Source organism: Orbicella franksi, chromosome 5 (genome assembly GCF_964199315.1).
Source record: "Orbicella franksi chromosome 5, jaOrbFran1.1, whole genome shotgun sequence".
NCBI lineage: Eukaryota > Metazoa > Cnidaria > Anthozoa > Scleractinia > Merulinidae > Orbicella > Orbicella franksi.
Window position 1 is genome coordinate 30,471,041 of NC_138149.1, and position 20,483 is coordinate 30,491,523.

Below are 20,483 nucleotides of genomic sequence, written 5' to 3' on the forward strand. Positions count from 1 at the left end.
ATATGTAATTAAAGCGAGTTATTTTTAAGACACTAAATCTCTGCAGTCTTCTCACAAAATGTTAGAATATAAAGCAAATTAATAGGTCAAAAAATGCTTCTTTTACATCATCTATACTTCAAGAAATATATCAAACACGAGAGACAGTGTTTCATCGGGATATCCAAACACAGAGAAGAGATTTTTTTGTTGTTGTTTTCACAATACAACTACGACGTCAAGTTCTTGCAATGTAACAACCTCCCAGACTACTACAGAGAAGAGAGTTGAAGTTCGAAATTCGAGGTGTTTGGATAGCCGATAAACACTGTCTCGAGTGTTTGATATATCTTCTCAATCGAGACTAAAACTAAGGAGTTAACGGAGGGGTAAAATCGTCAAAATCTATGCTAATTGAGACCGGGTACCGTATTCAAACCTCCTTCACGGTTGTGATTTTCTTTGTTTTAACTTGATGAATTAGTAATGAATTTGAGAAGAACCTTTCAGAAGAGTAGTAGTAACTAGTGTTTTGTCTACAGGGCTGACTAACTAAAGTACACAATAAAAAGATTAGCGAGGAAACTTTCAGTAATTCTGTACATATCTCATGCTCGAGTAACCCTTAAGTCTGTCCGGTTAAGTATTTAAGAATGCTTTCATTCCTGACCACCGCTGACAAGCATAGCAAACCCAGCAGACTTGTCACGTGACTTTTTGAATATCATCAGTGCCGTCCCGGCCAAGCAAGCAAGGCACATCACAAGCAGAGCCATGAGGAAGACGGAGCTGGAACCTAGGGGGATTGAGAACATAAATAACAAGAAGCAAGATGACAACACATGATAATTTCTCAAAATCGTTCTTTACTTACTACGTCAAAAAAAAAATACAAATCATCATTTGTCTATTTAACAAATAGATTCCATGTTGCCGTGCATCTGTTCAGTAATAGATCACAGATGACATCAAAATGTGGTAAGAACAAAAAAGTGGCACACGAAGCGATAGCCGAGTGTGTCACTGATGTTCTTACCACATTTTGACGTCTTATGTGATCTATTACTGAACAGACACACCACAGCAAGGCATATATTCGTTTTATATAATAACGAAACAAACTATTACAGATAAAGCATTTTATTCAAAATTTTTCAACATAACTCGAAAGCCGGCTGTTGCCCACTCTGGCGAACACGAAAAAAGCCATTTGACGTAATCTATTTTCTATACAAAATGAAGCAATCTCATTGGTTGCTATGCGTCGCAAAGAATTGTGATTGGTCCAGGAAAATCACGCCACTGTCAAACTTGACTTGAGCGTCGCTTGTCGTGGAATGAAAACTTACAGCGAAAGCAGAATTGAACTGCGAAATCTACAAATCTTAAAGAAAATGCTGAAAAGTCAAGTCGGTTTTTGTCATCAGAGCAGCCCTGTAAGCCGAAAAGCTTAGACGTTGCCTTGAATACTGCAGGAGTTGAAAGAATACGCTCGGAAAACTTGCGGTTGTGGTCAACCTGGAGGCCATTCGATTCGAGTTTTGAATGAAAAAAGCGTTAGTGATGGTGGAAATTTGTGTCCTCTGTGGTTGGTGATTCTCAAATCAGTTTGAAATAGTGTCGGAGACACCTTTTAGCTGCAATACAGTTGGCCGTAAGCTTTAGTGAGCTATACTTTGCTCGCTGCTGTGCCCTGAAACGGACTGGAACATTCGCATCGGAAACCAAGGTTATGTGTTTATTTTAACTGATTTTAAGAAGCGGTTTTTATGTTTCATTTTTGACATCAATCAGTGTGTCAACAATCATTTTGAGACTGAGAAAAGTTGAATTTTTCTCAGTAAACTAATCTCATAAACATTTTGTTTATTGGGTTTGTTAAATTCGAGATAAAGCAATGGTTCTCGACTTACCAATTTTGTGCTTGGTTTAGTCTCGCTCAACTGCCGACTGAGACTGCTCGAGTATTTTTTCAGAGTCATTTTCTTAAAAAGAAACGGCTTTATCTTTCTTCTTCCTGCTAGACTATGCTTCTCGTACCTGTTCAATACCTCGACAAGACTATTTTTCGCACCTTGTCTTTTGCCCAGTCATGTAAAACATTATCTAAATTCTCAAAACTTTCCGCCATTTTAAAACACAGAGGGAAAAACTTTGTAATAATGACGTCAATCGTGCGTCTGTCCTCTAATAGATCATAGGCGAGAACCAATCAAAATGCGAGAATAACTTGGGTTATTATGTGATTTAAACTCGAACGCCTGCATACCACTTTTATCCAGGTCCTTCTCGCGCTTTTCCTCTCGTTTCGCTCGCGCCAGGTGGAGTGCGCCCTCAGCCAAGGAGTACACATTAGTCTTGGGATCGCCAACTTCACGTCTTCTTCGACCACCTTGGGAGACTGGATCGGTTGCGTTGCCTAGAACCAGATGACAGCGAACGAATACAAATAGATAATCAGCAAATCAAAAACATGCCCACGACAAATTTAGCACTCTCTAATTAAATCTCTGACAAAATATCGTTCTCATCAAAATATCCCCCTCCTAAACCAAAATATGAGACCATCAACTTATACTAAAAGACTCTAGGGATTATAAGCTCCCTACTGTAAAATGTCTTTTGCGCTTAATGTCGTCCGCTTAAGGCTTGTGATGTATACTTAACAACTGTAGAACTTGTCTTGTGCTTCTGCGAGCTTTGCCATGCAGCTTAGTTGATGTACCTAACATTTTTCAGATATAGCATAACTACAAAAACTGTGACCCCAAACTTCTACGTGATAATGATCTTCATTCTAGCTCGCTCCTAATATTATTAATAGATATGCCGATAATATCGTAATCAAAAAAACCTCTCGAAAAAACATACGACCAGGTTTTCTGGCATATCGTTCTATGACTGACTAAGCTTCACTGAAAAGATGGCACATGAAGGTCATTCATTTCCAAGGGGCGAACTAGTATATGTCTATCAGCTTTGAATTAAAAAAATCATATTAAAAATTTATAGAAAACGTTCACCGGCTATATAAAGTTAAAACTTTCAGAGCTTTCGGCTGTCAGACTACAGCCTTCGATGGATAAAAAATGGAAAAGACAACAACTACAAATATGTACAAAAATAAGTGGAACAATAAAAAACTTTTTTTTTTTAAGACATTCTTTTTATAGTTCCACCCATTTTTGTATATATTTGTAGTTGTTATCTTTTCCATTTTTTATCCATCGAAGGCTGTAGTCTGACAGCCGAAAGCTCTGAAAGTTTTAACTTTATATACCCAGTGACCGTTTTCCTTAAATTTTTAATATGTTTTATCCTCGCTATGGTTCTTCTATTTTTAAAAAAATCATGTTTCACAGTTGTCAGTATTACCAAACACTACACAATGACTTCTTACCACGAACTAATAAATCACTCATCAGATGTACATTACGCAATTAAAACCCAAACGTAATTTTAGGTGTAAAACTAAGTTGGAACAGTTAAAACGTTGCAAGTAATCAGATTATAATCATACCTAAACAACCATACAGTTCCATCCTCAGTGAAATATGCCCGTACCACGCTGTTGGCCTGAGTCTGATGTAGTGAGCTTGGATTGGCGGGTTTAAGTTGTGGTAAACAATGCTGTCTCTGTCCTTATTTCCACTAAATACCTAATCATTAGCATCAACAGATCTACAGTAAAGCTTCTCATAAGAGAAATAAAACTAAATTAGTTTACCTGTAAAATGGTCGCCATGAATGCCTGCAGCAATTTAAAATTCTCAGATTGGTATGGTTTTACCTTTCGCGATCTCTGGCCTGGTTCTTTGTAATAGTGAAAGTGCACTCCATCGTCACTGTATTGCAGCTGGTATTTGGTTACCCACTGACTGTGTCCATTTCTTCCTTGTGTAGCTATACCTGTTAATTTGGTGTAACTCCCAAGGGCCACCTGAATCCATTGATTGGCGTCATTAGAGCGAGCTGACCATGCCCCTTGTTTGCCTCCACCTGCCTTAAAATGCAACCTTGCCTGGATTGCAGCGTGATTTGAATCCCACTCAGAAGAGGCGGTGATTTGAGCATCTTTGATGAGACGCATTTCCATGCCTAGAGATGCTGTACATGGCGCTGCGGTGCACAACACAAAACATAAGTTAACCTTAAAAGGAATAAACAAACGAACAAACAAACAAACAAAACAAAAGAGTCAACATCGAACTACTCATCCTTTCAATCTCACAGCTCCCCACCGAAAATACTGAGCTCTTCTAGTTAGCAGTCTGAGAAAAATATAGCCTGTCCAGATTAAAAGACTCTTTTGAAAAAATATTTTTGCCTTTGATTTTGTTAGGCTATGCTCTAATGCTTGTAATGTTTAGTTGAGAACTTCAAAATTTGGCTTCTTCTTCCCCGACTGTTGCCATGCTCTTTACTTGTATGTAACTAAAGGCGTTTTCAGATAAAACTTCACATCCAAAACTAAACTCAAACTTACCTCTTTGAAACAAAAAAAATTGGTTTGGATCATGACTCCAACTCCAGTTCCCTTTTTATATTAATAGTACGGATGCCGATAATTTGGAGGTTAGAGAAGACTTTTAAACAAAGATAAGACCAACTTTCAGTACTAGCAAATACAACACACATCACTCTTAAGCAATCAGATGTTATCTTAAGGTGTTCCACTCAGCTGAAAAAAGTTGCAAGTAATCAGATTATAATCATACCTAAACAACCATACAGTTCCATCCTCAGTGAAATATGACCATACCACGCTGTTGGCCTGAGTCTGATGTAGTGAGCTTGGATTGGCGGGTTTAAGTTGTGGTAAACAATGCTGTCTCTGTCCTTATTTCCACTAAACACCTAATCATTAGCATCAACAGATCTACAGTAAAGCTTCTCATAACAGAAATAAAACTAAATTAGTTTAGCTGTAAAATGGTTGCCATGAATGCCTGCAGCAATTTAAAATTGTCAGATTGGTATGGTTTTACCTTTGGCGATCTCTGCCCTGATTCTTTGTAATAGTGAAAGTGCACTCCATCATCACTGTATTGCAGCTGGTATTTGGTTACCCACTGACTGTGTCCATTTCTTCCTTGTGTAGCTATACCTGTTAATTTGGTGTATCTCCCAAGGGCCACCTGAATCCATTGATTGGCATCATTAGAGCGAGCTGACCATGCCCCTTGTTTGCCTCCACCTGCCTTAAAGTGCAACCTTGCCTGGATTGCAGCGTGATTTGAATCCCACTCAGAAGAGGTGGTGATTTGAGCATCTTTGATGAGACGCGTTTCCATGCCTAGAGATGCTGTACATGGCGCTGCGGTGCCCAACAGAAAACATACGTAAACCATGAAAGAAAGAAAAAAGACAAAGAAACAAAGAAAACAAAGGAGTCAACATCGAATTACTGATCTTTTCAATGTCACAGCTCCTTACCAGGAATACTGAGCTCTTCTAGTTAGCAGTCTGAGAAAAATAAAGCCTCTCCAGATTAAAAGACTGTTCTAAAAATAATTTTTTTGGCTTTGATTCTGTATAGCTATGTTCTAATGCTTATAATGTTTAGTTAAAAACTGCAAAATTTGGCTTCTTCTTTCCCAGCTTTTGCCATGCACTTTACTTGTATGTAACTAAAGGGGTTTTCAGAAAAAACTTCACGTGCAAAACTTAACTCAGACCTCACCTCTTTGAAACATAAAACTCGTTTGGATCATGAACCCAACTCCAGTACCCTATTTCTATTTATAGAACGTATATCCCGATAATTTGGAGGTTAGAAAAGCCTTTTAAACAAACATGAGACCAGCTTTCAGTACTAGCGAATACAAAACAAGTCATTCTTAAGCAATCAGATATTATCTTAAGAGTGATTTTCTGAGAGTGTCGAGAATCGGAAGACACTCACGAAAAATCGATTTTTCTTTTATTTCGCCAAAACATACCTTTGGGTGAACTTATTCATGGAAAAATAGTTTAAAGTTCCAACAATTTATTTTACGGCCAAAATTTGAGAAAGTTGGAAATTTGCATATAATGGCGGTTTTCGCGGCATAAAATGTTCAGAATTTCACGCTTCTTTACGAAAACAGCGAGGGCGTAAAAACAATCCTATGAAAACAAAACTTGGCAGAAATATTATTTCATTCTTATACTTTAAAATCGTGTAATAAGTTTCTAGAAGTTTTGTTTGTAGCTTTGTAACGAAGGGTATTTTGTACAGCCGCCATATATGTCTCTTTCCAAGGAACAAATAAAGGCCAACTTTGACTAGTATAAATGGCCTCTGGTATATATCATTTGGTCAAAATATCTACATTTTAGGAAACCTTTGTTATTGTTTTTTTCACCCGAAAAGGTATAGCTCTGGGAATTAAAATGTTTTCCGTCAGTAAAATAAAATGTTACGGCATGTAAGCGAGTTCAAATTTATGCAAATCACAAGGTTATTCTTTGGAAGTCAACGGTTTAAAACAGGAAACAACGACTCACCGTTACTTACGTTCCTTCTGCTGCTATACAAACGATTTTAACTTCCCAGTGTCCTTGTGAGCTGTTCTGTAAAATATTTCCAGTGAAACAGCGAGCATAAACGGCAATAAAATTAGACAAGGCCGACAATGTTTATATTTGAGATGAGACACTGAGTGGCACACACAGTCCTGGCTGTTTTCATCGTCTTGCTCAGTCGAGAGTCCTTTAAAAATATGATAGAATATTCGCTTCAAACCGTAGCAAATTAGTTTCTCATATCCATATGCCTCATGTCGACTCATGAGTAAATAAATCAGTCCCCGTACATTGAATTAACCACTTGACTGACCTCTGAGGTGAGGAGGTCACCTGATATGTCATTATGTTACTTTTCCCCGGTTTCACATTACACGCGTCACGCCGTATTTGAGGACGCTCACGCGAAAATTTTCCAGTCGATAGATTTTTTCTTAATTTTTACGGCAGTCAGATAATGAGTTACTTGCGTCAGAAATGCAAAAAAAAACAAGAAGGAAATGGGGGTCACCGACTTCGTTTCAGAGATAAAGCGTGTAGAAAACGACCTGATTTTGAAAATTCAGCATGGTCTACAGGGGTTTATAGTTAAAAATATCGAATGTGAGTCAAAGGAGGCAAACGATCTTACTGGATAGCACCACCGCCTGTGGTTTTTAAAGCAGTGACTATCCGGGTCAGATCTCCAGAAATCGTCAGTTACACGGACTAATAAGTGGAGATGAATAATGCCCTTGGCAGTGAATGCGTTATTTAGAGGCACGGAAGGACGAGCTGAATACGCAAATCTCACGCGAAAAAAAATAAGCTTTGCTCTCGCTGTTCGTATATCACCAGCTGTAGCTTACAGTTCTTGTTGACGCTACGTCTAGAGATTTCGAACTCACGCTCTGTTGAAGAGACTCGAGGAGCCCGTTGAGAATTGAAAGAATAGAGCGAGCTAGGTTCGACTAGAAAAATAAATAAAAATACATGTGAAGAAGAGCCGAGCGATATGAGAAATACAGGACAGAATATAAAGACTTACAAATGTTTCCTGACTGTAGCGATGACGGTGAAGCTAGGTAGAATAGATCCCGCAACAATATTAACTTGAAGCTTGAGAAAACGTTGAAAAGATTGGCGCGCTAGGAAACCGTAGCGTTTTAAATAGTCCTAATTTGCATACGTAAATGGCAAGCTAAAATAAAAATTCGCACGTGGAATCCTACACCAACCTTTGCTAACTAAAACGGAACAGCCTTGGTTTCTGTGTTTTAGTCATTTCAGTCACTTATGACGCCAGGAGCCATAATCGGGGACGGAGACCGTAAGTCTTGGGATCCGCGCGCACCTATGATATGGGACAATTTTTCTATTTTTAGAACAAATTGCGCCATCCTGACGTCACATATCCGCGCGGATCCACGCACATGTCGGGGGCTCTCGCGTGGATGTTGTCACGTTGCGTGATCAAATGTTGAGAGTTGAGAGACCTTGAGAGATTCTCTTACGTATTTTTCATAGCGATGGCAGGGAATAAGGCAGGGAATACGAACCAGGACGCTTATATGTAGTTTTATGCTCTGAGCTAACGGAAAAGGTGGGTTTTTCAGGGTCGAAAACAAGACTTCAATCTCGCGCTGGGAATGAATAATAAGATCTGCTCGCGCTAGTTGTAAGCTTACGCGTATGTTTTTGCGTTTGTTCTGACTTAAGAATATAGCAAGAAAACTCTCTACTCTGGTATCGAGTTAATTTGTGAGTTTCTCAGACAATGGTTAATCATAACCAAATCCTGTTTTGATGGTTTCTTATTGTTTCTGCTTGTTTGGTGAGTCTGACGCGTACAATTAGCTCATTTGTATAGTGCAGCTCGTGCACTTTCAAGTCCGAGTCGGTGTTTTCAATTGTCAACAAAGCTTGACAAAGATTTCTTTCGTTATCTTTTGTGCTGAGATGCTACAACAAATTTCACGAACGCAAAAAAGGCTACTAACATCATGCTGTTTCTTCAACATAAGCATAGTGAAGTTTTACACTGCGAAAATGAAAATAGACAAGGAGTTTTCATAACTCGATCAACAAAATCGAAATCGTTATTCGAAATTGAATAAAGAAAGCGTCATCGTAACTTTGCTGATTATTTCTCCTTTATTCACATATTTTCAGCTTAGCTTCTAATACGTTCTCAAACATTTATCAATCTTAAACATATTTAAAACTATAGAGTTATTGTTTGAGTTCGATGTACGCTTTCACACGAAAGTGCGGCGGAAGCACAATTTGTCATGTTTACCGTGACTGTACAAAACACGCATCGGCGGGCGTTCTCATTCATCGACAACAGAGAATTCACTGGATTTTTACACGAATAAAACTGAGCAGTATCTACGGACGTAAAGTTATTGGACCTTGATGAAACATCAAGCGTTGCTTACAATTCAGGCGAAAGTTAAACTGACCAAACTAGCAATTATTTTGTTTTACTTTTCAGTTGCGATAGACTAACAAATTCCTCGCAAGCGTGTGGCAAGAGGAGCTAGGAAACTATGAAGTCCTGAAGCTCTGCTATATCTAAATATATTCAGCTAGTTTTTTGCTGTGTAATGGAAAAGCTCTTCAACATATGTGAAATTAAATAAGTGGAGTAATGTACAGCTCATGTAAACGTAAAAGAAGCATCCGTCGGAACACAACTTGGTCAGCGATATATATAAGCTTAAAGCGGAACATACCTAAATTCGACACTGTCTTACTTCACTCAAACTGGAGCAACTTACGACGAAAATACTTAAGCAAAATTCCAACAGACATAAACGCGTTGAGTTGTGGGCCAAAAACATGGAAATGTCGGGAATTTCGGACGCCATTTCCCCCGCGCGACATCCGCAAAAATCCTCGCAGCATGTACGCGCGTGTGCCGCAGGCGATGGCGCAATTTGTTCTAAAAATAGAATTATTGTCCCATATCATGGGGACAACTCCAATACTAGAAATGGCGCGCGCTTACGGTCTCCGTCCCCGATTATGGCTCCTGATGACGCTCAATTTTGCTGTTATGATTAGGTTTTAGAAGTAGCGCTAATCCACCCCCACCCCACTCCCAAGAAAAATAATTTCAAAAGTCGATCGTAACGGCTAACACTCCCGAAAGTAGAATGCAATCTGCATGAATTGTATTGAGAGGTACTAGCCTGCGAACAGGCATATATTGGAGAAGAGAAAGTAGGAACGGAAAAAGGGAATTAGAAGTGCCACCCAAGCCTGTTCGCCTTAAACGAATCTACCTGGACATACTTAAAAAAGCCATATTACCATTAAAACGGATTAACTCTGTGCTGCTGTAACTGAAGATAATGTGTTAAATGTTTGTTTAATTTTTCACACAAAATGTCATGCTGCTCTTGACAGATATCGCAATAACTTTATAAGGAAGTGAACATGTTTGATTTGCATTAACAAGCGCAACTTAAAACTATCAAGAGTACAACTTCAACCAGTAAGTAATAAATGTCTGACACTTTTTTGACTCCTGCAACGACACAGGCAAATATTGAACCTCCGCAAGATATGTGATTGTAAAGTTTTACAGTAATCAAATGAGAAAGAATTTCTTCAAATATGGCCGGAATAGGAAATTGAACGGTAAATTTGGAAAGAAAATCTTAAGCCTATGTAACATAAATTTCAGATTAGAAAAATAAATGAATGAACGCGGTAGCCTCATGGTTAGTGCGCTCGTCTCCGGATCGAGCGGTCCGGGTTCGAGCCCTGTCCGGGGACATTGTGTTGTGTTCTTGGGCAAGACACTTTACTCTCACAGTGCCTCTCTCCACCCAGGTGTATAAATGCGTATCGGCGAACTTAATGCTGAGGGTAACCTTGCGATGAACTAGCATCCCATCCAGGGGGGAGTAGAAATACTCCTAGTCGCTTCATGCTACAGAAACCGGGATAAGCTCCGGCCTGATGGGCCACTTGGCTCGCATGCAGACTTGACCTTACCTTACCTTTATTTTCATAGAGTAACTTTGTCACTTTTGCTAAGCGACACGAAGCGTTACTGAAAGCAAGTAGCTTGCGTTACTCGAATAAATACTATGCAGAATTTAAAACATTATTATCTTCGGCGGTCCAGCTTTTCCTGCAGATAAACGGTTTCTTATTTTTTAGTATTTATCTTTGCGCACGTTTAGATGTGTGCCAAATGTTACTAAGCGCAAAACTATGAATCACGTCGATATCAGAGAGATCAATCCAGTGTTGAAATTATGTCAGGGTATCATGCATCTATGAACGAAATGTTAGAAGCTAACAATTATGTCAAAATGCTGCGTTTTCAATTTTCTTTTTAAATCGAAATATCGTCAAAGAGATTTTGAATACCGTAATTCAACTAAATAATGTAATGTTCAATACGGCGTTACGCCTGTAATGTGAAACCGGCGAAAAGTAACATAATAACATATCAGGTGACCTCCTGACCTCAGAGGTCAGTCGAGTTGTTTATTCACTGTACGGAGACTGATTTATTTACTCATGAGTCGACATGAGGCATATGGATATGAGAAACTAATTTGCTACGGTTTAAAGCCAATATTCTATCATATTTTTAAAGGACTCTCGACTGAGCAAGACGATGAAAACAGCCAGGACTGTGTGTGCCACTCAGTGTCTCATCTCAAATATAAACATTGTCGACCTTGTCTAATTTTATTGCCGTTTATGCTCGCTGTTTCACTGGAAATATTTTACAGAAAAGCTCACAAGAACACTGGGAAGTTAAAATCGTTTGCATAGCAGCAGAAGGAACGTATGTAACGGTGAGTCGTTGTTTCCTGTTTTAAACCGTTGACTTCCAAAGAATAACCTTGTGATTTGCATAAATTTGAACTCGCTTACATGCCGTAACATTTTATTTTACTGATGGAGAACATTTTAATTCCCAGAGCTATACCTTTTCGGGTGAAAAAAACAATAACAAAGGTTTCCTAAAATGTAGATATTTTGACCAAATGATATATACCAGAGGCCATTTATACTAGTCAAATTTGGCCTTTATTTCTTCCTTGCCGAGAGACAGAAATGGCGGCTGTACAAATACCCATCGTTACAAAGCTACAAACAAAGCTTCAAGAAACTTATTACACGATTTTAAAGTATAAGAATGAAATAATATTTCTGCCAAGTTTTGTTTTCATAGGATTGTTTTTACGCCCTCGCTGTTTTCGTAAAGAAGCGTAAAATTCTGAACATTTTAAGCCGCGAAAACCACCACTATATGCAAATTTCGAACTTTCTTAAATTTTGGCCCTAAAATAAATCGTTGAAACTTTAAACTCTTTTTCCATGAATAAGTTCACCCAAAGGTATGTTTTGGCGAAAAAAAAGAAAAATCGATTTTTCGTGAGTGTCTTCCGATTCTCGACCCTCAGAAAATCACTCTTAAGATGTTCCACTCAGCTTAAAAAGTTGCAAGTACTCAGACTACATACCTAAACAACCATACAGTTCCATCCTCAGTGAAATATGACTGGACCACGCTGTTGGCCTGAGTCTGATGTAGTGAGCTTGGATTGGCGGGTTTAAGTTGTGGTAAACAATGCTGTCTCTGTCCTTATTTCCACTAAACACCTAATCATTAGCATCAACAGATCTACAGTAAAGCTTCTCATAACAGAAATCAAACTGAATTAGTTTAGCTGTAAAATGGTTGCCATAGAGGCGTGCAGCGATTTAGAATTGTCAGATTGGTATGCTTTTACCTTTGGCGATCTCTGGCCTGGTTCTTTGTAATAGTGAAAGTGCACTCCATCGTCACTGTATTGCAGCTGGTATTTGGTTACCCACTGGCTGTGTCCATTTCTTCCTTGTGTAGCTATACCTGTTAAATTGGTGTAACTCCCAAGGGCCACCTGAATCCATTGATTGGCGTCATTAGAGCGAGCTGACCATGCCCCTTGTTTGCCTCCACCTGCCTTAAAGTGCAACCTTGCCTGGATTGCAGCGTGATTTGAATCCCACTCAGAAGAGGCGGTAATTTGGGCATCTTTGATGAGACGCGATTCCATGCCTAAAGATGCTGTACATAGCGCTGCCGTGCAAAACACAAGAGATAAGTAAACCATGAATGTAAAAAAGAAACAAACTAACAAACCAACTAAACAAAATAGTTAACATTGAATTACTGATTTTTTCAACCTGACAGCTCCTCACCAAGAATGGCCAGCTCTTCTAGTTAGCAGTCTCAGAAAAATAAAGCCTTTCCAGATTAAAAACTGTTTTATAAAATAATATTTTTGCCTTGGATTTTGTTAGGCTATGCTCTAATGCTTTTAGTGTTTAGTTGAGAACTGCAAGATTTGGCTTCTTTCCCCCCGACTGTTCCCATGCACTTTACTTGTATGTAACTAAAGGGGTTTTTAGATAAAACTTCATGTCCTAAACTAAACTCACACCTCACCTCTTTAAAACATAAAACTCGTGTGGATCATGAACCCAACTCTGGTTCCCTATTTCTATTAATAGTACGTATATCCCATAAATTGGAGTTTAGAAAAGCCTTTTAAACAAACATAAGACCAACTTTCTGTACTAGCAAATACAAAACACGTCATTCTTAAGCAATCAGATATTATCTTAAGTTCCAGTCGGCAGAAAAACTTGCAAGTAATCAGACTACAATCATACCTAAACAACCATACAGTTCCATCCTCAGTGAAATATGACCGTACCACGCTGTTGGCCTGAGTCTGATGTAGCTTGCTTGGATTGGCGGGTTTAAGTTGTGGTAAACAATGCTGTCTCTGTCCTTATTTCCACTAAACACCTAATCATTAGCATCAACAGATCTACAGTAAAGCTTCTCATAACAAAAATAAAAGTAGATTAGTTTAGGTGTAAAATGGTTGCATGAATACGTGCAGCGATCTAAAATTGTCAGATTAATATGCTTTTACCTTTGGCAATCTCTGGCCTGGTTCTTTGTAATAGTGAAAGTGCACTCCATCATCACTATATTGCAGCTGGTATTTGGTTACCCACTGACTGTGTCCATTTCTTCCTTGTGTAGCTATAACTGTTAATTTGGTGTAACTGCCAAGGGCCACCTGAATCCATTGATTGGCGTCATTAGAGCGAGCTGACCATGCCCCTTGTTTGCCTCCACCTGCCTTAAAGTTCAACCTTGCCTGGATTGCAGCGTGATTTGAATCCCACTCAGAAGAGGCGGTGATTTGAGCATCTTTGATGAGACGCGATTCCATGCCTAGAGATGCTGTGCATAGCGCTGCCGTGCAAAACACAAAACATAAGTAAACCATGAATGTAAAAACCAAACAAACTAACAAACTTACTAAACAACATAGTTAACGTGGAATTACTGATTTTTTCAACCTCGCAGCTCTTTACCAAGAATAGCCAGTTCTTCTAGTCAGCAGTCTCAGAAAAATAAAGCTTTTCCACATTAAAAGAATGTTTTAAAAATAATATTTTTGCCTTTGATTTTGTTAGGCTATGCCGTAAGGCTTGTGATGTTTAGCTGAGAACTGCAAACTTTGGCTTCTTCTTCCCCGACAGTTCCCATGCACTTTACTTGTATGTAACTAAAGGGGTTTTTAGATAAAAATTCACGTCCGAAACTAAACTCAAACCACACCTCTTTGATACATAAAACTTGTTTGGATCATGATCCCAACTTTAGTTCGCTATTTGTATTTATAGTACGTATATGCCGATAATTTGGAGGTTAAAAAAGCTTTTTCACAAACATAAAACCACCTTTCAGTACTAGCATATACAAAACACGTCATTCTTAAGCAATCAGATATTATCTTAAGATGTTCCACACAGCTTAAAAAGTTGCAAATAATCAGACTACAACATACCTAGACAACCATACAGTTCCATCCTCAGTGAAATATGACTGGACCACGCTGTTGGCCTGAGTCTGATGTAGCTTGCTTGGATTGGCGGGTTTAAGTTGTGGTAAACAATGCTGTCTCTGTCCTTATTTCCACTAAACACCTAATCATTAGCATCAACAGATTTACAGTAAAGCTTCTCATAACAGAAATAAAACTAAATTAACTTAGCTGTAAAATGGTTGCATGAATACGTGCAGCGATTTAAAATTGTCAGATTGGTATGCTTTTACCTTTGGCGATCTCTGGCCTTGTTCTTTGTAATAGTGAAAGTGCACTCCATCATCACTGTATTGCAGCTGGTATTTGGTTACCCACTGACTGTGTCCATTTCTTCCTTGTGTAGCTATACCTGTTAATTTGGTGTATCTCCCAAGGGCCACCTGAATCCATTGATTGGCGTCATTAGAGCGAGCTGACCATGCCCCTTGTTTGCCTCCACCTGCCTTAAAGTTCAACCTTGCCTGGATCGCAGCGTGATTTGAATCCCACTCAGAAGAGGCGGTGATTTGAGCATCTTTGATGAGACGCGATTCCATGCCTAGAGATGCTGTGCATAGCGCTGCCGTGCAAAACACAAAAGAGAAGTAAACCATCAATGTAAAAAACAAACAAACTAAGAAACTAACTAAACAACATAGTTAACATCGAATTACTGATTTTTTCAACCTCACAGCTCCTCACCAAGAATAGCCAGCTCTTCTAGTTAGCAGTCTCAGAAAAATAAAGCCTTTCCAGATTAAAAGAATGTTTTAAAAATAATATTTTTGCCTTTGATTTTGTTAGGCTATGCCGTAAGGCTTGTGATGTTTAGCTGAGAACTGCAAACTTTGGCTTCTTCTTCCCCGACAGTTCCCATGAACTTTACTTGTGTCTAGCTAAAGAGGTTTTTAGATAAAAATTCACGTCCGAAACTAAACTCAAACCACACCTCTTTGATACATAAAACTTGTTTGGATCATGATCCCAACTTTAGTTCGCTATTTGTATTTATAGTACGTATATGCCGATAATTTGGAGGTTAAAAAAGCTTTTTCACAAACATAAAACCACCTTTCAGTACTAGCATATACAAAACACGTCATTCTTAAGCAATCAGATATTATCTTAAGATGTTCCACACAGCTTAAAAAGTTGCAAATAATCAGACTACAACATACCTAGACAACCATACAGTTCCATCCTCAGTGAAATATGACTGGACCACGCTGTTGGCCTGAGTCTGATGTAGCTTGCTTGGATTGGCGGGTTTAAGTTGTGGTAAACAATGCTGTCTCTGTCCTTATTTCCACTAAACACCTAATCATTAGCATCAACAGATCTACAGTAAAGCTTCTCATAACAGAAATAAAACTGAATTAGTTTAGGTGTAAAATGTTGCATGAATGCGTGCAGCGATTTAAAATTGTCAGATTGGTATGCTTTTACCTTTGGCGATCTCTGGCCTGGTTCTTTGTAAAAGTAAAAGATCACTCCATCGTCACTGTATTGCAGCTGGTATTTGGTTACCCACTGGCTGTGTCCGTTTCTTCCTTGTGTAGCTATACCTGTTAATTTGGTGTATCTCCCAAGGGCCACCTGAATCCATTGATTGGCGTCATTAGAGCGAGCTGACCATGCCCCTTGTTTGCCTCCACCTGCCTTAAAGTTCAACCTTGCCTGGATTGCAGCGTGATTTGAATCCCACTCAGAAGAGGCGGTAATTTGAGCATCTTTGATGAGATGCGATTCCATTCCTAGAGATGCTGTACATAGCGCTGCCGTGAAAACACAAAACATGGGTAAACCACCAATGTAAAAAACAAACAAACTGACAAACTAACTAAACAAAATAGTTAACATTGAACTACTGATTTTTTCAACCTCACAGCTCTTCACCAAGAATAGCCAGCCCTTCTAGTTAGTAGTCTCCGAAAAATAAAGCCTTTCCAGATTAAAAGACTGTTTTAAAAATAATATTTTTGCCTTTGATTTTGCTAGGTTATGCCGTAATGGTTGTGATGTTTAGCTGAGAACTGCAAACTTTGGCTTCTTCTTTCCCGACTGTTGCCATGCTCTTTACTTGTATGTAACTAAAGGCGTTTTCAGATAAAACTTCACGTCCAAAACTAAACTCAAACCTCACCTCTTTAAAACATAAAACTCGTTTCGATCATGACTCCAACTCCAGTTCCCTATTTATATTAATAGTACGGATGCCGGAAATTTCCTGGTTAGAAAATACTTTTAAACAAACATAAGACCGGCTTTAAGTACTAGCAAATACAACACACGTCACTCTTAAGCAATCAGATGTTATCTTGAGGTGTTCCACTAAGCTAAAAAAGTTGCAAGTAATCAGATTATAATTATACCTAAACAACCATACAGTTCCATCCTCAGTGAAATATGACCGTACCACGCTGTTGGCCTGAGTCTGATGTAGTGAGCTTGGATTGGCGTGTTCAACTTGTGGTAAACAATGCTGTCTCTGTCCTTATTTCCACTAAACACCTAATCATTAGCATCAACAGATCTACAGTAAAGCTTCTCATAACAGAAATAAAACTAAATTAGTTTAGCTGTAAAATGGTTGCCATGGAGGCGTGCAGTGATTTAAAATTGACAGATTGGTATGGTTTTACCTTTGGCGATCTCTGGCCTGGTTCTTTGTAATAGTGAAAGTGCACTCCATCGTCACTGTATTGCAGCTGGTATTTGGTTACCCACTGGCTGTGTCCATTTCTTCCTTGTGTAGCTATACCTGTTAAATTGGTGTAACTGCCAAGGGCCACCTGAATCCATTGATTGGCGTCATTAGAGCGAGCTGACCATGCCCCTTGTTTGCCTCCACCTGCCTTAAAGTTCAACCTTGCCTGGATTGCAGCGTGATTTGAATCCCACTCAGAAGAGGCGGTAATTTGAGCATCTTTGATGAGACGCGATTCCATGCCTAGAGATGCTGTACATAGCGCTGCCGTGCAAAACACAAAACATAAGTAAACCATCAATGTAAAAAACAAACAAACAAACAAACAAACTAAACAAAATAGTTAACATTGAATTACTGGTCCTTTCAATCTCACAGCTGTTTGTTAGGAATACTGAGCTTTTCTAGGTAGCAGTTTAAGAAAAATAAAGCCTTTCCAGATTAAAAGACTGTTTTAAAAATGAGTTTTGTGGCTTTGATTCTGTTAGGCTATGCCTTAATGCTTGTAATGGTTAGTTGAGAACTGCAAAATTTGGCTGTTTCTTCCCCGACTGTTGCCATGCACTTTACTTGTATGTAACTAAAGGGGTTTTCAGATAAAACTTCTTGCCCACAACTAAACTCAAACCTCACCTCTAGTTTTTATACATAAAACTTGTTTGGATCATGATCCCAACTCCAGTTCCCTATTTTTATTAATAGTACGTATGTGGCAATAATTTAGAGGTTAGCAAAGTCTTTTAAGCAAACATAAGACCAGCTTTCAATACTAGCATATACAAAACACGTCACTCTGCAGCAATCAGATGTTATCTTCAGGTGTTCCAATGATCAGGTGAAAAAAATGCAAGTAATCAGAATACAACATACCTAAACAACCATACAGTTCCATCCTCAGTGAAATATGACTGGACCACGCTGTTGGCCTGAGTCTGATGTAGCTTGCTTGGATTGGCGGGTTTAAGTTGTGGTAAACAATGCTGTCTCTGTCCTTATTTCCACTAAACACCTAATCATTAGCATCAACAGATCTACAGTAAAGCTTCTCATAACAGAAATAAAACTAAATTAGTTTAGCTGTAAAATGGTTGCAATAGAGGCGTGCAGTGATTTAAAATTGTCAGATTGGTATGCTTTTACCTTTGGCGATCTCTGGCCTGATTCTTTGGAATAGTGAAAGATAACTCCATCGTCACTGTATTGCAGCTGGTATTTGGTTACCCACTGACTGTGTCCATTTCTTCCTTGTGTAGCTATACCTGTTAATTTGGTGTAACTGCCAAGGGCCACCTGAATCCATTGATTGGCGTCATTAGAGCGAGCTGACCATGCCCCTTGTTTGCCTCCACCTGCCTTAAAGTGCAACCTTGCCTGGATTGCAGCGTGATTTGAATCCCACTCGGAAGAAGCGGTGATTTGAGCATCTTTGATGAGATGCGATTCCATGCCTAGAGATGCTGTACATGGCGCTGCCGTGCAAAACACAAAACATAAGTGAACCATTAAAGAAAAAAAAACAAACAAACAAACAAAACAAAAGGGTCAACATCGAATTACTGATCCTTTCAACCTCGAAGCTTTACAACAAGAATACTGAACTCTTTTAGTTGGCAGTGTAAGAAAACTAAAGCCTCCCCAGATTGAAAGACTGTTTCAAAAATAGTTTTTTTGCATTGATTTTGTTAGGCTATGCTCTAATGCTTTTAATGTTTAGTTGAAAACTGCAAGATTTGGCTTCTTTTCCCCCGACTGTTCCCCTGCACTTTACTTGTATGTAACTAAAGGGGTTTTCAGATAAAACTTCACGTCCGAAACTAAACTCAAACCCCACCTCTTTGAAACATAAAACTTGTTTGGGTTATGAACCCAACTCTGGTTCCCTATTTCTATTAATAGCATGTATATGCCGATAATAGCCTTTTAAACAAACATAAGACCAGCTTTCAGTACTAGCAAATACAAAACACGTCATTCTTAAGCAATCAGATATTATCTTAAGATGTTCCACACAGCTTAAAAAGTTGCAACTAATCAGACTACAATCATACCTAAACATCCATACAGTTCCATCCTCAGTGAAATATGACTGGACCACGCTGTTGGCCTGAGTCTGATGTAGCTTGCTTGGATTGGCGGGTTTAAGTTGTGGTGAACAATGCTGTCTCTGTCCTTATTTCCACTAAACACCTAATCATGAGCATCAACAGATCTACAGTAAAGCTTCTCATAACAAAAATAAAACTAAATGAGTTTAGGTGTAAAATGGTTGCATGAATACGTGCAGCGATTTAAAATTGTCAGATTGGTATGCTTTTACCTTTGGCGATCTCTGGCCTGGTTGTTTGTAATAGTGAAAGATAACTCCATCGTCACTGTATTGCAGCTGGTATTTGGTTACCCACTGACTGTGTCCATTTCTTCCTTGTGTAGCTATACCTGTTAATTTGGTGTATCTCCCAAGGGCCACCTGAATCCATTGATTGGCGTCATTAGAGCGAGCTGACCATGCCCCTTGTTTGCCTCCACCTGCCTTAAAGTTCAACCTTGCCTGGATCGCAGCGTGATTTGAATCCCACTCAGAAGAGGCGGTAATTTGAGCATCTTTGATGAGACGCGATTCCATGCCTAGAGATGCTGTACATAGCGCTGCCGTGCAAAACACAAAACATAAGTAAACCATCAATGTAAAAAACAAACAAACTAACTAACTAACTAAACAAAATAGTTAACATTGAATTACTGATTTTTTCAACCTCACAGCTCTTTACCAAGAATAGCCAGCTCTTCTAGTTAGCAGTCTCAGAAAAATAAAGCCTTTCCAGATTAAAAGACTGTTTTAAAAATAATATTTGTGCCTTCGATTTTGTTACGCTATGCCGTAATGCTTGTAATGTTTAGCTGAGAACTACAAACTTTGGCTTCTTCTTCCCCGACAGTTCCCATGAACTTTACTTGTGTCTAGCTAAAGAGGTTTTTAGATAAAAATTCACGTCCGAAACTAAACTCAAACCACACCTCTTTGATACATAAAACTTGTTTGGATCATGATCCCAACTTTAGTTCGCTATTTGTATTTATAGTACGTATATGCCGATAATTTGGAGGTTAAAAAAGCTTTTTAACAAACATAAAATCACCTTTCAGTACTAGCATATACAAAACACGTCATTCTTAAGCAATCAGATATTATCTTAAGATGTTCCACACAGCTTAAAAAGTTGCAAGTAATCAGACTACAACATACCTAAACAACCATACAGTTCCATCCTCAGTGAAATATGACTGGACCACGCTGTTGGCCTGAGTCTGATGTAGCTTGCTTGGATTGGCGGGTTTAAGTTGTGGTAAACAATGCTGTCTCTGTCCTTATTTCCACTAAACACCTAATCATTAGCATCAACAGA

General features: G+C 38.8%; 1 protein-coding gene across 1 annotated transcript; it reads right to left on the reverse strand.

Moving 5' to 3' along the window:
• Positions 1-464: 464 nt before the first annotated feature.
• Positions 465-20,458, reverse strand: LOC145487939 (uncharacterized). The gene is made up of 21 exons (XM_081466708.1): positions 20,324-20,458; positions 19,397-19,725; positions 19,128-19,266; positions 18,220-18,548; positions 17,950-18,088; positions 17,015-17,343; positions 16,745-16,883; positions 15,819-16,147; positions 15,551-15,689; positions 14,624-14,952; positions 14,355-14,493; positions 13,428-13,756; positions 13,159-13,297; positions 12,234-12,562; positions 11,964-12,102; positions 4,920-5,296; positions 4,698-4,836; positions 3,770-4,098; positions 3,500-3,638; positions 2,249-2,398; positions 465-775 (listed from the first exon to the last, which is right to left on the reverse strand). Exons 1-21 carry the CDS (start codon positions 20,343-20,345, stop codon positions 639-641), a joined length of 4,569 nt encoding a protein of 1,522 aa, XP_081322834.1. The 5' UTR covers positions 20,346-20,458; the 3' UTR covers positions 465-638.
• Between the last annotated feature and the right edge of the window lie 25 nt (positions 20,459-20,483).

Bases quoted from the DNA above. Each gene is read 5' to 3' on its own strand.
- LOC145487939 (XM_081466708.1), bottom strand. From the start codon at position 20,345: ATGGAACTGTATGGTTGTTTAG. The intron at 18,089-18,219 runs GTAAAAGCATAC...GCTAATGATTAG, and splicing joins CAGGCCAGAGATCGCCAAAG to GTGTTTAGTGGAAATAAGGA. The intron at 14,953-15,550 runs GTATGTTGTAGT...TTTGCACGGCAG, and splicing joins GGAACTGTATGGTTGTCTAG to CGCTATGCACAGCATCTCTA.